Source organism: Vombatus ursinus, unplaced genomic scaffold (genome assembly GCF_900497805.2).
Source record: "Vombatus ursinus unplaced genomic scaffold, bare-nosed wombat genome assembly UNPS02014448.1, whole genome shotgun sequence".
In the NCBI taxonomy this organism is placed as follows: domain Eukaryota; kingdom Metazoa; phylum Chordata; class Mammalia; order Diprotodontia; family Vombatidae; genus Vombatus; species Vombatus ursinus.
In genome coordinates, this window is record NW_020954226.1 from 284,478 (window position 1) to 299,299 (window position 14,822).

Consider the following 14,822-nt stretch of genomic DNA (forward strand, 5'->3'; position numbering starts at 1 on the left):
TTCTTCTTCTTCTTCTTCTTCTTCTTCTTCTTCTTCTTCTTCTTCTTGTGGTTCTTGTTCTTTCCCTTCTTCTTCTTGTGGTTCTTGTTCTTTCCACACACATGGTTATAGTTAAAATGTATATTCTTTTTCTGGTTCAACCTACCTCACTTCACATTAGTTCATGTAAGTTTCTCCATATTCCTCTATATTTATCATATCCTTATCATTGTTCAACCTGGTTTCCTCCTGTTAGCACAGTAATATTCTATTATATTCATATGCCAAAATTTGGTTAGCCATTCCCCAATTGATCAACATCAACTTTATTTCCAATTCTTTGCTGCCACAAAAAAATGCTACTATAAATACTTAGGTATATATGGCTCTTTTCTCTTTTGTCAATAACTTCCTCAGGGTATATGCCTAGCAACAGAATCTCTGAGTCAAAGGGAGTGGACATTTTAGGTATCTTGTTTGCATAATTCCAAATTGCTTTCAAGAATGGTTAAACTAATCCAAAACCACACCAAAAATGCATCAGTGTGGCTATCTTTCTACAACCTCTCCTGTTTGTATCTTTTGCCATCTCTGCCAATTTTAAAAGTGTGAGATGAAACCTCAGGGTTTTTTGATATGCATTTCACTTAAATTAGTGATTTGGAACATTCTGCTATATTATTGTTAATTATTTTTGCTCAGTTATTCAATTGTGTCTGACTCCTCTTGACCCCATGAACCATATTGTCTTTGGGGTTTTCTTGGCAAGGACACTGGAGTGTTTTTCCACCAACAGATTTGAAATCAAGTATTCCTGACTCCAGGTCCAACATTTTACTTATGTTGTTAATAGTTTACAGTTATTTTGAGGTTTGTTCATATCCTTTTATCACTTCTCTATTGCCAAATGACCTTTGATTCTATATATTTCTCATAGTAGTTCATATGTGTATACACACATCTATGTTTATATAAATGTTTATATGTGTATATGATACAAATTCAATATAGTTATTGAATACCAAACTCTTATCTGAAGTATCTATTTAGAATATTTTCTCCAATCAATTGCTTCCTTCTTTTCCTAGATGCATTAAAGAGCAAAAGCTTCTTTATTTCATGTAATCTAAACTATTTATTTTGGCTTTTGTTTGTATCTCTATCCCTTGTTTGTTTAGGAATTCACCTCCTGACCAAAGCTGCATCTGCTCTCCTTTAATTATTTTTGGTACGAAATTCATGTAAGATGTGTGTATGCTCATGTAAGATATGTATGTCCTTATGGATTGTCTAAATTCATCTTGCAAACAGCATGGAAAGATATCTCTGGAATCTGGTCCATCTATCTGCAAGGAAGACTGTTATTTCCACCTTGATGAGAACAAGATTGTGACTAGTATAATTTTCACAGGTTTAAAACAAAAGCTGTTCTCTTAGTTACTAGTTTTTAGCTCATACTTGCTAACTTAACTCCTTCCCACCAAATATTGGTTATTCAAAAGACCATAAAATATAGTAGGTAGTGAGCAAACCCATTTATCCAAGGAAACAGAAATCAGAGAAGTTATACAGATTGGAATATACTAGAAAATGCTCAGTAGGAAATTATTTCTTTGCTGGACATAAAATGAAATCCCATCTCAAACTGAGATAAAGGCTCTGATCTCACCCAAAGGGAGAGCTTGAATTCTCTAAGGAGACAAGCTCTGTGTGTGTATATCTATATCTATATCTATATATCCCTAAGAATTTCTGATATTAACCCTGTCCCATATGCAGGCATTCAATTTCATATACTGCTCAGCATTCTTTCTCCTAATTCAGAATCATGACTTCTGTATGCATAGTAGTATACAAAATAATCTGGGTTTGGATGAAAGCTAGTTACATTCCATATTCAGGTTGCATATCCATTTTTAATTTTTTTGTGGAATATAGTATTACTTGTTGGTCTAAGTCTAATTTCTGTCATACTGATTTCCAGTTTTCCCAGCAGTTTTTATCTAATAGGTAGCTCTTTCCTAAGTAGTTAATGTTTTTCAGGCTTCCATAATACTGGATTATTCAATTCCATTATTTCTGATTTTCTTTTTTTAGCCTATTCTATAGATCTATTTTTCTTCAAAAATCATGTGTTAAATATAATCTTTATTGAATTATGATCATTAAGTGATATGTTTAGTATTTCTGATTTTTGAATTTTTTGGTCAGATCTTTATGTCCCAAAATATGATCAATTTTTGTAAATGTGTTATGCATAGCTAAGCAAAATGTAAACTCTTTTTTTTCCATTCTAGTATTAACTAGAGAGCCATCATCTCTAATGTTTAAAGAGTTCTATACAGGTTTTTATCTTCTTCATTGTTTATCTTGTGATTAGATTTGTCAATATCTGAAAAAGGTACATTATTAAAATTTTACTGTCTATTTCTCCTGACAATTCAATTAATTTTTTTCTTTAAGTATTTAGATGTCATGCTATTTGATGCACATATGAAGTTTTTGTATTGATTATCTATGGTGCATTTAAGCATAATGTAGTTTCCCTGCTTATCCTCCCCTATATTCACTGTAGCCTTATCTGAAATCATGACTGCTGTCCCCACTGGAGTTCAACTGAAGCACAATAGAATTTCCTGTAATTCCTCATTTTTGACTCTATGAGATTCTCTATGTTTCAAGTGTGTTTTTTATAAACAATGTATTTTTCGATGTTTTCTAATCCATTTTGCTGATAGGTGAATTTATGCTATTCACATTTGTGATTATAATCATTAATTGAATATTTCCCTCAATCCTATCTTCTTGCACCTTTTCTCTCTTTGCTCGCACCCTCATCTATGCAAATAAGAAGGTGGTAAAAGAGAAGGGTTTTTCCTAAGACATTGCTCTATAAATGAAAATGGTCTGTTTCCCCTATTGCCATCTTTCCTTTACCTTATTCTTCCCTTGGTCCCAGGTTGTATTCTTTCTTCCTTTCTTTTTAATCTCTCCTTCTTGATCTCTTCTTCAGGGGAATTTGTTTTGTTAATGATTATTACCTTATCTATTTTGCCCTCCCTAGTCAATCTAGGCTTCTTGGTCTTTGAGTTCTTTTTTTCTGACTGCTTTTAGCATTTTTTACCTAGAAGTTCTGGAACTTGGCTATGGAATGTGTGGGATTTTCCATTTTGCAGTTTCTTTCAGAAAGTACTTAGTGAATTTTTTTTAACATTACTTTCTGGTGCTGAGATCTGAAAAATTTCATTTTTGATATCTTCATATATAATATCCAAGGTCTTTTTTGGTCACGATTTTCATATAGGCTGATTATTCTTAGATGTCCTCTCATTAGCTTATTTTGCATATTTTAATATTATATTCTTTACATTTTCTTTGGTTCATTTTTTCAATCTTTTAATTTTGTTTAAATATTTCTTGTCTTATTTAGTTGTTTTCTGTTTGACTTGTTCTAATATTCAGTTATTCATTTCTTGGGTAAGAAATGAGCCACCTAGCTACCATCTGTTTTAAAGTCTCAATTTTCGAATCCTGAGGGAGCAGAGCCAAGATGGCAGAGTGAAAGCAGTGACTTACTTGAGCTCTCCCCCAAACCCCTCCAAATACCTATAAAAATGGCTCTAAACAAATTCTAAAGCAGCAAAACCCCCAAAAAGACAGAGTGAAACAAATTTCCAGCCCAAGACAACCTGGATAGTTGATAGGAAAGGAATATCACACCAGGCTGAGAGAGGAGCACAGTTCGGCATGGCACTCAGGCCTCAGCGAACCTGGAGCAGGCCTCAGAGTGCTGAATCACAGGCAGCTGTGGCAGTTTCCAGACTTCTCAACCCACAAACTCCAAAGACAACTTAGAAGGTCAGTGGTAAAAGTCTGTGACTGCAGAGAGAGAGGAGCTAGGTCTCAGCCTCAAGTCCCGAGTGCAGCCTCTGGGGCAGCGGCTGCCTCCTGAGCTCCTGGCCTACAGACTTGGGGGAATTGAGTGGCTGATCAGAGGGGGACTGCAGGGATCTCTTTGCTGGTTCTGAGGCAGGAATCTCTTGCTTTGCCTGTGCTTGGATCTGGGTCACAGTTCTGAGGGGTGGTCCTGGGGCAAGGAGGAGGGCTGGTGTGGTGGAGCTTGTTGTGGCGGTAGAGAGGAAACTCCTCGCCCTTATCATACCACCTTGGAAGAACTGAAAATTTACAGGTCCCTAGAAGTAGCTCTGAAAACAGCTGTACAAACCCCCGAGCTTGGGACAGTATGTTATCCACATTGGAAGAGTTTAAAACTCAAGTAATTGGCTGGGATCATGAGTAAGCAGTGCCAAAAGAGTCAGACTATATTATCATACTTTGGTGACAAAGAAGATCAAAACATACAACTAGAAGAGACAACAAAGTCAAAGCTCCTACATTCAAAGCCTCCAAGAAAAACATGAATTAGTCCCAGGCCTTGGAAGACCTCAAAAGGGATTTTGAGAAGCAAGTAAGAGAAGTAGAGGAAAAACTGGGAAGAGAAATGAGTGATGCAAGAAAATCATGAAAAACAAGTCAACAGCTTGCTAAAGGAGACCCAAAAAATACTGAAGAAAATAACACCTTAAAAAATAGTCTAATCCAAATGGCAAAGGAGGTCCAAAAAGCCAATGAGGAGAAGAATGCCCTAAAAAGCAAAATTGGCCAAATGGAAAAGGAAGTCCAAGATCTTACTGAGGAAAATGCTTCCTTAAAAATTAGAATAGAGCAATTGGAAGCTAGTGACTTTATGAGAAATTAAGACATTGTAAAACAAATCCAAAAGAATGAAAAATTAGAAAACAATGTGAAATATCTCATTGGAAAAACAACTGACCTGGAAAATAGATCCAGGAGAGAGAATTTAAAAATTATTGGACTATCTGAAAGCCATGTTAAAAAAAAGAGCTTAGACATCATCTTTCAAGAAATAATCAAGGAAAACTGCCTTGATATTTTAGAACCAGAGGGCAAAATAGAAATTGAAAGAATCCACCAATCTCCTCCTGAAAGAGATCCCCAAAGGAAAACTCCTAGGAATATTATAGTCAAATTCCAGAGTTCCCAGGTCAAGGAAAAAATATTATAAGCAGCCAGAAAGAAACAATTCAAGTATTGTGGAAACATAATCAGGATAATACAAGATTTAGCAGCTTCTACATTAAAGGACCACAGGGCATGGAATATAATATTCTGGAGAGCAAAGGAGATAGGATTACAACCAAGAATTACCTACCCAACAAAACTGAGTATAATCCTTCAAGGGAGTAAATGGTCATTCAGTGAAACAGAGGACTTTCAAGCATTCTTGATGAAAAGACCAGAGCTGAAAAGAAAATTTGACTTTCAAATACAAGACTCAAGTGGAACATGAAGAGGTAAACAGGAAAAAAGAAATCATAAGAGACTTATTAAGGTTGAACTGCTTACATTCCTGCATGGAAAAATGATATTTGTAACTCATGAGACCTTTGTCAGTATTAGGGTAAGTGGAGGGGAAAAATTATATGTAGGTATATAGATATAGATATATAGATGTAGATAGATAGATAGATAGATAGATAGATAGATAGATAGATAGATAGATAGATAGATAGATAGATAGAGGACACAGGGTTAGTTGAAGATGAAGGGGTCATATCTGGAGAATAAAATTAAGGGGTGAGAGAGGATTATACTAGGAGAAGGAGAAAGGGAAAGGTAGAACAGGGTAAATTATCTCACAAAAAAAAACAGAAAAGAAAAGGCTCTTATAGTGGAAGGGAAATGGGGGAAGGTGAGAAGGAATGAATGAATCTTATTCTCATAGGATTTGACTTAAGGAGGGAATAACATACACACTCAATTGGGTATGGAAATCTGTCTTACCCTACAGGAAAATAGGAGGGGAAGGGGATAAGTGAGTAGGGGAATGATAGAGAGGAGGGTAGATTGGGAAAGGGGGTAATCAGAAGCAAATACTTCTTAGGAGGGACAGAGTCAAAAGAAAGAATAGAATAAATGGGGAGGCGGGATAGGATTAGGGGAAATACAGTTAGTTTTTCACAGCATGTCTACTATGGAAGTGTTTTGCATAACTGCACATGTATAACCTACATTGAGTTGTTTGCCTTTTCAATGAGGGTGGGTGGGGAGGGAGGAAGTGAGAAAATTTGGAACCCAAAGTTTTAAAAACACATATTTAAAAAAAATGTTTTCACATGCAACTGGGAAATAAGAAATACAGGAAATGGGGTACAGAAATCTATCCTGTCCTACAGGAAAATAGAAGGGGAAGGGGATAAGAGAAGGGGGAGAGAGATAGCAGGGAAAGCAGACTAGGGGAAGGGGTATTCAGAATGCATGCCATCTTGGGGTGGGGGGAGGGGCAAGATGGGGTGAAAATTTGGAACTCAAAATCTTGTGGAAGTAAATGCTGAAAACTAAAAATAAATAAATTTGTTAATAAAAAAAGTCTCAATTCTCCTTGCCATTCTTTTCTTCTTAGCTATTACATTTTGGATCTCTTGTTTCATTTTTTCCAGATACTCTTATGATCTTCTTACATATTTTTTGTGTATATATCCCAGCACATTTTTTTTTCCTGAGGTTCTTCTTGGACTTGTGGGATTAGTGACCTCTTCAGGGTTTGTTCATTGGGTCTCTCTCAATCCAAAATATTTCTCCATAAAATTTATTGTTTAGTTTGCTCATATCACCTGTCTGAGTCCAAGGTTTGTGCTTGGTTAATCTCTACTTCTATGTCACTTGATTGTATGGTCAGACTTTACTTTATCCTGTGGACTATGTAAGCCTAGGCTCTACCTTCTTCAAGAATTATTTGAGCTTATTACCTGAACCATAACTCAGGCCCAATATAGCTGGATGCAAGGTTAGGAGAAAATTGCCTGGATGATGCTTATGATCTTTTTTTTTCTTGTGGCCAAAGCTCTGGGGCTACCTTGCTACTGAAATTATTATTATCTCCAGTTCCCATAGACCTTAAAAGCCATCCCACACTAGGATCTTCCTATGGCCTTTCTTTCCTTTTTTCTTGACAGTCTGCCTAAGGCATTTCTCTGGCTGAGGAGCCACCCTCTACCCTGGGCTGAGCCTGGGGCCTTTTTTAACACTTTTTCTTATTGTAGTGGTCTGAGGCTATCTCCCTGCTGAGTTCTGCCCAGGTTTTTTTCTGCTACTGCCTTAGGGATCCAAGGATACACTCTTGTTGGTCCCTGCTAATAGCCCCCTTTCTCACTGCCATGGGACTGCTTTGCACTGGTCTTCCTACCTACCCTAAGCTTCATACATTCCAGATTTCCATAGCTTTTTTTACGCAACTCTGGACTAGGTAGAGGATTTTCTATCTGACTCTAAATTAAAGTTTTGAGTTCATTTTTTCTGAAGCATTTGTGAAGGATCCAGGCTCCTCCTAGCATGCTGCCATCTTCCCACAACTGATTTGTTTTCATCATTGATTTATCTCTCCAAATTTTTTGGATCTTACTTTAAGTGCTAGCATGAAACCGACCAAAGACAGCTTTCTGAATATCTTATATATGCAACCTTTGACCACACCCTATAGAAGCCATAAGTTTCTTCTGAATCTTTGGAAGTCCAAGACCTTAGGATTCCCCGTGATGTGTAACTGATTTAGTTATAACCTATTTCTTATTCACTACCTCAAGAAAACCTAAAAAAGAGACTGAGCCAAGTATGATTGCTTCATACATTTATGTAGCACTTATGTAGCATAGAAAATGTTAGAAATTAGAGGATGGTGTTGGGGTAATGAGAGAGGAAATTATGCTGGACCCAGACACAGGGAACTGCTTGTCATCTGAAGTGATGGCTCAAATTTCCTGGATAGTGTTGATTCTCATATTGAAAGGAATCATCTTCTCCTAGAAAACATCAAAGGGAAATTCACTAATGAATTCTTAGAGTTGCAGAAGGGAGCAGAAGCTCCACATGAGCTAGCAAGACTTAGGCCCAGGATACCAAAAGTTCAGAAATTTCATCATTGTCTTCAATTACAACAATGGATAATTGGGCTTGTAACATTCTAGGCTTAGAGCTGGAAGAGACCTTCAGATCATCTAGTCCTCCCCGCATTCATGCTATGAATAGAAAACTAAGATCCAGAAAGTTGAAATAACTTTCTCAAGATCACACAGGTATTTGAAGTCAGAACTTGAAACTAGGTCCTCTGGCTCCAAATTCAGCACTCTTTCCACAACATCACACTTACCCTCCTAAGGGGATGGAGTCTGGCCAGTTTTTCTTTGCTTTCACAAAGAACCCACCAAGGGGCAATGGCCTTAATCTCTAATATCTGAGAATGAAGTGAAATGTCCAAAAGCATTTATTAAGATACAGGGGTACTAAAGACTAGGACAGAAATTCTAAGGAGTTCATGACCTATTCAAGATATTGAAAGCAAGATCAGAACTCTGGAAAGGCTTAGTTCATCTTCCTATAGTTAAACTGAACTAAGTGGCATTTTAAGTCCCAGCCAAGTTGAAGGCTTCTAGATTTTTCTGGAAGATGCTCTAGAAGTCTTTAAAGTACACCTACCTTAAGCATTTTCTGGAGTGCAGGCCTCTGCAAAAATAAAGACACATGTGAATGCATTTGCCAAAAGCATTTTCTACCACAGAGCTCACTAACTGAACAATAGTTCATGCAGTTAGATGTGATCTGCTAAGAGGTTAGTATAAAACAGCTTTTAAAAAATGAAAAGGGAATAGAAGAAAAGAGATTGGAGCACAGGAAGTAGACAGACAGGGCAGGAAAAAGCTAAAACTTCATTCTTTATTACCAATTTGTCTGGGAGTGATGATTCTTCTTTCATCAAATCTTTCTCTGTAGATAAACCTGTAAAATTCCTGTAGGGCTTTTGGGTTCTCATCTGTATTTGGACCTGTAGAGAGAATCAGGATGAATAATTGTGAGATCTGACACATTAGTTCTCTAATCCTTACCTTTATAATAGACACTTCCTATAATGAGTCTCTCATTCTTGCTGCTTAGTAAATTTAATTGTTAGCATGAAAGGAAATCAGAGGAGAACTCAGTAGTGGTTGAACAGGTCAGCACTTGTACCCTGCCAACAAGTCCCCTTGCCCTCCCATCTCAGATTCATCCCAAACCTTCATCTGTATAGAAAAAAAATCTAAATCTACCAAACATGAACTAAAACAATGCCCCCAAATCTCCAAAAGTGCAGAGAAAGAAACATGTGCATGTTTACCTTCTCCCTCTATCTCTTGCTTTGTTCAAATCAGGATCTGCCCTCTGTGTGTGTGTGTGTGTGTGTGTGTGTCTGTGTCTGTGTGTGTGTATGTGTGTGCACACGCGCGCGTGTGTGTGTGTGTTCAATCATTTCAGTTGGGTCCGACTCTTTGTGACCCCGCTTGGGGTTTTCCTTGTCAAAGACACTGGAGTGCTTTGCCATTTCCTTCTCCAGCTCATCTTACAGATGAGTAATTGAGGCAAATGGGATTGAGTGACTTTCCCAGGGTCACAAAGCTATTAAATGTTTGAGGCTAGATTTGAACTCAGGAAGATGAGTCTTTCTGATTTCAAGTCCAGTGCTCTGTCCACTGCACCACCTAGCTGTCTTTGCCCCTTGCTGACTCACTAAGAAAAAGCTGTATCAGTGCCTGCAGTCTGAGAATGTGATGGCTTAGCAGTGTTACTATCAAGTCCCTAGCTAAGGAAATCTGAGGTGACTTGTACAATCCACTGTCCACTTCCCTAGGCTTTGATGAGTATCAAATGCAAAACCAAGCTGCTCCTGCTACTTTCAAGGATTTCATATTTGAGCATGTAAAAGACAATCTGTGTGGACAGATTCTAGCAACTTCCTCACATATTGAGACTGTTCTCTTGATTCACAATATTACACGTCACTTACCCACAAGTTGGGCCATTCTGATCTGCTTGCCTTGAAATCCTCTTTGACAATATAGAATCATATATTTCTCCTCAGATGTTTTCACTGTGGCACAGGTGTAGTGTGGGCATCTGTCTATAAAGGAACAGTGAGAAGATACCTCCTTAGCATCCTAAATCCTTTTAGGAAATATCTGTATAGAAGAGACTGAGGCATACTTGAGAACCCCACTTCTGGTTAGAGGTGCACTGTGGCCAGAAAGCAACCATAATCCAAGAATCACCAAGGATAGTTACATGACTCCAAAGCAAAATGACTTTCCCCTTAGACTTCATGCAGCACATCATTTTGTACTTCTCTTGTGGAATTATCATGGACAATTGTGTATTATAGGAACTCAGGATCCAGTGATTTGGATTTGGAGGGAGCTTAAGAAAATCTAATCTAATCTCTCATTTTACAGATGAAAAAACGGAGGTCCAAAGAATTTAATTAATTTGACTAAGGTAAAAAAGATGGCATACTATAGTGTGTAGAAATCCAGTCTTGAGTCAGTGAAATAATCAAATTGATTCTGTCATCTTTTAATTGATCCTATTTACCATTGATTGATTTTGTTCTGTAATTTGCCTAAGTCATGGTTCTTTGTCTCTGAGCTTAGTTCAGAAATACAGCTGTCCTGTAATGAGTTAAGTTTAGAAATCCAGTTCTCCTAATCACTGTTCTATTCTTGCCTCTAGGAAATCTTTTATCCTTGAGAGATACAGTTGGACACCAGGGAATCTGATCTAGTATTAATACACCACCAAGCTATTCTTCAAGTATGTCTGGTTTGTTATCCAAAGAAGTCTGGTCCACTATCTCTGACCATGCAGGTGGACACAAACAATGAAAGAGGGGGTTGTTGCTAGCCCCTCATTCCCAACTTCCAGCCAATTACATTGACCCCCATGCCTAATCTCTGTAACCAATCATATTGATTTTGCCATGTTCATGTTGAGCTCTTTTGTTGCTGGTTTTGTTCAATAATTTTTCAGTTCTGTCTGACTCTTCCTGACCCCATTTGGGGTTTTCTTGGTAAAGATACTGGAGTGCTTTACCATTTCCTTCTTCAGCTCATTTTACAGATGAGGAAACTGAGGCAAATGGGTTAAGTGACTTGCCTAGAGTCACACAACTGGTAAATGTCTGAGGCCAGATTTGAACTCAAGAAGATGAGTCTGCTTGACTCCAGGCCTGGCACTCTATCCACTTGTTCCCTGCCTATGAAGTCCTGTTCTTTGTTCTGTGCTCCTTAAAACTACAAAAGAGAGTTGTCGTCCTCATTCAAGGTATTAGCTTTGCTGAGGAAACTGAGATCCTATTTATTGGTAAATTCATACCTTACTAATAAATTGATTGTACTCAGAATGTTGTGTCTCAATTTACCTTATTTTGACCATAATAAAAGGAAGACCTTGATTTGAGTCTCACCTCTGACAAGTCATTTAACTTCTCAGTGTCTTCTTGCAAGCTGGTGGTTATCTACATTGGTAGGATTATACTTACTGAGAGTTCCGGATACCAATGAAATCATAGGTTCTGCCCAAAGTCACAAAATTAGTAAGAACCATTACATATCTGGGCATTTGTGCCCTAAGTGGGGATCATGTCTTATCAATATGTGTTGAGAGAAGACTATGAGCTCTTTGAGGGCAGGGACTGTCTTATTTTTCTATTTGCCTGCCCAGAGTTTAGCACAGTGCTTTACACTAAATGAGCTCTTAATAAAATCTTTTTTTATTCATTCATTCATTTGAAATTTGTCTCTCCTTCAATAAGAAATCCACCCTCAACAGAATTATGAGGCAATTTAAGTTCTTTTGAGAATCTCTCCCACCTCCATGTGCCTCCAGTTTCAAAGTCCCAGGCATACACCTGTGTTGTGGTACCCTACATTTGCACATCTCCCTAAAATGCTCCACAGATATGTTTTTTGTTCTGTCCTAAACCTCTGGATCTTCTCTGAACTAACCCCAACCCTAATGCATTTTTTGGTATCAATGTATTAAAGCATCTTTTTGTCTCTCTTATTTCCTGAATTACACATGTAACTCCTTAAAATAACCTTCATGAGATAGTACCTTTGCCCAAGGAAATATCCAAAGGTGAGAGTTTCAGATCCTGGGATTGAACAGGGATAAAGAGGTTAAGAAAGTGTTCTTGTGTTTTTCCAAAGTATATCATGGGAATAACTACCTAATTTACCTTTGCCACCCCCATCCCCTTGATCTCAGTGATTTGGTCAATTATGTCTGGAGGAGGGCAAACCTACTATCAGTTCAGTCTATGTCATAGAAAAGCCTGCCAAACTCTCCCTACAATGTCAAGAAAACCCAGCCTTTGGACTCCAGAACCCCAGAGAAGTCCCAGATCCCAGCCTTTCCTTGAACTTGACAAGTTACTTCTATGGAGACTAGGCCTCAGACTGGGATTCTTTGTCCTTGGGGGTCCTCTTAATGTGATATGTTGGAGTGACTTACTCATGGTAATTCTACTGAGTTCATCTGTTGTTTTCAACATCATATTAATCTCTTCACAGTTGTCATCCTTCCTGGAAAGCAGAATGCACATGAATAATTTCCCCAAAGACAAGAAGACTGTTAGAAATGCACATGTCAACAAAATCACAAAAAGTTATTTGATTTCCAGATTCCTGAATCAAATCTCAAATTGGCCAACCATAAGAGAATACCTGAGAGCAGATCAGTATCACAGTTTGTGCCCTTAGTAGTCCTATTCATTAAAAAAGTTTGCATGTGTTCCTATTCATTTTTCAATATCAAACATTTTCTGGGCAAATCTATAGAACTGGAGGTCATAGAATACCATATTCTCTAAGGAATCAAAAGCACAAGTGGATCCAAAGGAAATGGGGAAAGGTATATGGTATGAATAGGCTGTGATGCATAACCTATGATGACTTGTGTTGTGAACTATATAGGACAGAGGCATCCATAAGGGAATTGGGAAAGTTAGAAGAGTCCTGAACCCATATGGGGACTAAAAGTTGGATAATGACTCAGGAAATCAGTCAATAGATGAGAAGGAAACAATTCAGCCATTGATGCTAAAATAGACAGAAACTTCTTACTCATATATGAAAACTTCCAACTACTGCATGTGCTTACATTCAAAGAGCACAGGCTATAGAGTGATATTCAGAGGCTGAATAGCAATAAGTTCTAGGTGTGGTCCTAGAACAGGGGAGGTAAAAGATGAAGCAGGCAAACAGGATAATTCTGGGCAGGCCACTTACTTCATGGTAAATTTGGCCTCCATTCTGGCATCATCAAGGTAGGTGATGATCAAAGGTGATATGTCCCTAGGCATCTCCCCCTCAGGAAATTCCTTGTCTACTGAAATGACCTTCACGTAGTACGTGCCCTAAAGAGAATTGTGGTATTAGCCAGGTATTGAGGAGGGACAAATAAGGGAGTAACAGATCCCTCTGCTCCACAGATATCTCCTCTTAATCCTCTGGATCTTCTCTGAACTAACCTCAGTTCTAATGCAAAATTCATCCATGAGTCAGTTACCCCAGGGACTATCATGGACCTGTGGCAGCACATTCAGACTGAAAAAAATTTGGAAGCAACTAGTAGGTTCAGGTAAACGAACCTTAAGAACCCAAACCTATGAAGTTGCAGCAAATACTTCATGGTCCAAAATAGAGCAAAGATTTGGCACTGATCTTACAAATTACTCCTCACAAGGAGTGGCTCTGAATCATTAGAGGCTCAATTCCACTTGGGAGTATAATTTGTTTGAAATGGCCATTGGCAGAGATAACATTAGCTGGATGATAGCCCCTATGTCTAGCTAACTCTGGGCAGAATAAATAAAAGTAAAAGCAAGAGAAGAGTGAAATCTTTGACCTGGTTTCTACCTTTTCAACTACCATCCCTATCACCACCACTAGATTAAACCCAAAGTTTTCTGGTTGAGTCTACTGTCCCTTGTAGAATGAGAAAGTTGCAGGTTCCAGACATGGCTGAAATGACCCCAGGAGAATCTGGGCTTTAAATGATATCCTCTTGCTAGCACATATCTTCTCTCCCCCACCCCTCCACTCCAATTCTACAGCATTTCCCAAAGCAGTCTTACCTCCAATGGTCTAAATTCAGAAAATGTAAAGTCATCAGCATGGAGGATGGAGAACAGGCTTAGTGCAACAGTGAGAAACAGGACCTTCATCTTGACAAACGTTTACAGGAGCTTCTTCTCCTCAGTCACTCACCCAATGAAGCTGGTTAGAATGTCTGGGCCCCTCTCCCACCAACTGCCTCTTTATATTTCCTGGGCTCATTGTAACACTGAAGACTGATCAGCCTTAAGAGTAATGATCAGGCTGTCATATGATGATAGGGCATTGGGGGGAAAGAGAAGGGGGAAATAATGTATTATTATTTTTGGAAGCACTGCATCTTTCTGAATTTTGAATAACAATACAGAAAAAAGTCATCTAAGAATAAGAACTATTTTAATGTCTATATCCTCCACGGATTCTAATAATTGATATGTTTATTGCTGGAAAGGAGATTGTAATCAGAGTAGCAAGCTTTCAAAACTTCTTTATTTTGAGTAATATGGAAAAATCAACAGCTTCAGTCCAACCCCACAGCCTCCCCAGCTCCACCTACTCATATTTTCTGGCACATTTTGCAGGGCTTTTCAGGTGCATTGGAAACATCCCTGTAGTTTTGTATGCATATAGTAACAAGAACCCTGGACAAGGAAGAATTCAAAGAATCTGAATTTGAGTCCCACTTCTATTATTCACTCAAAGTTGGAAAAGGCCTTTCATCATTCATTTGTATAAGGCTTTTAACTTTTCCAATCATTGTCCTACCTACTCTCTCATAACAACCTTGTGATGTCAACAAGTCTTATAAAATTATCTTCATTTGCCAGAAAAGAAATGGAGGCA

General features: G+C 38.1%; 1 protein-coding gene across 1 annotated transcript; it reads right to left on the reverse strand.

The window, feature by feature from the left end:
• Positions 1-8,762: 8,762 nt before the first annotated feature.
• On the reverse strand, positions 8,763-14,089 carry LOC114042411 (late lactation protein-like). The gene is made up of 5 exons (XM_027861099.1): positions 14,000-14,089; positions 13,152-13,279; positions 12,376-12,446; positions 9,875-9,988; positions 8,763-8,878 (listed from the first exon to the last, which is right to left on the reverse strand). Exons 1-5 carry the CDS (start codon positions 14,087-14,089, stop codon positions 8,763-8,765), a joined length of 519 nt encoding a protein of 172 aa, XP_027716900.1.
• Between the last annotated feature and the right edge of the window lie 733 nt (positions 14,090-14,822).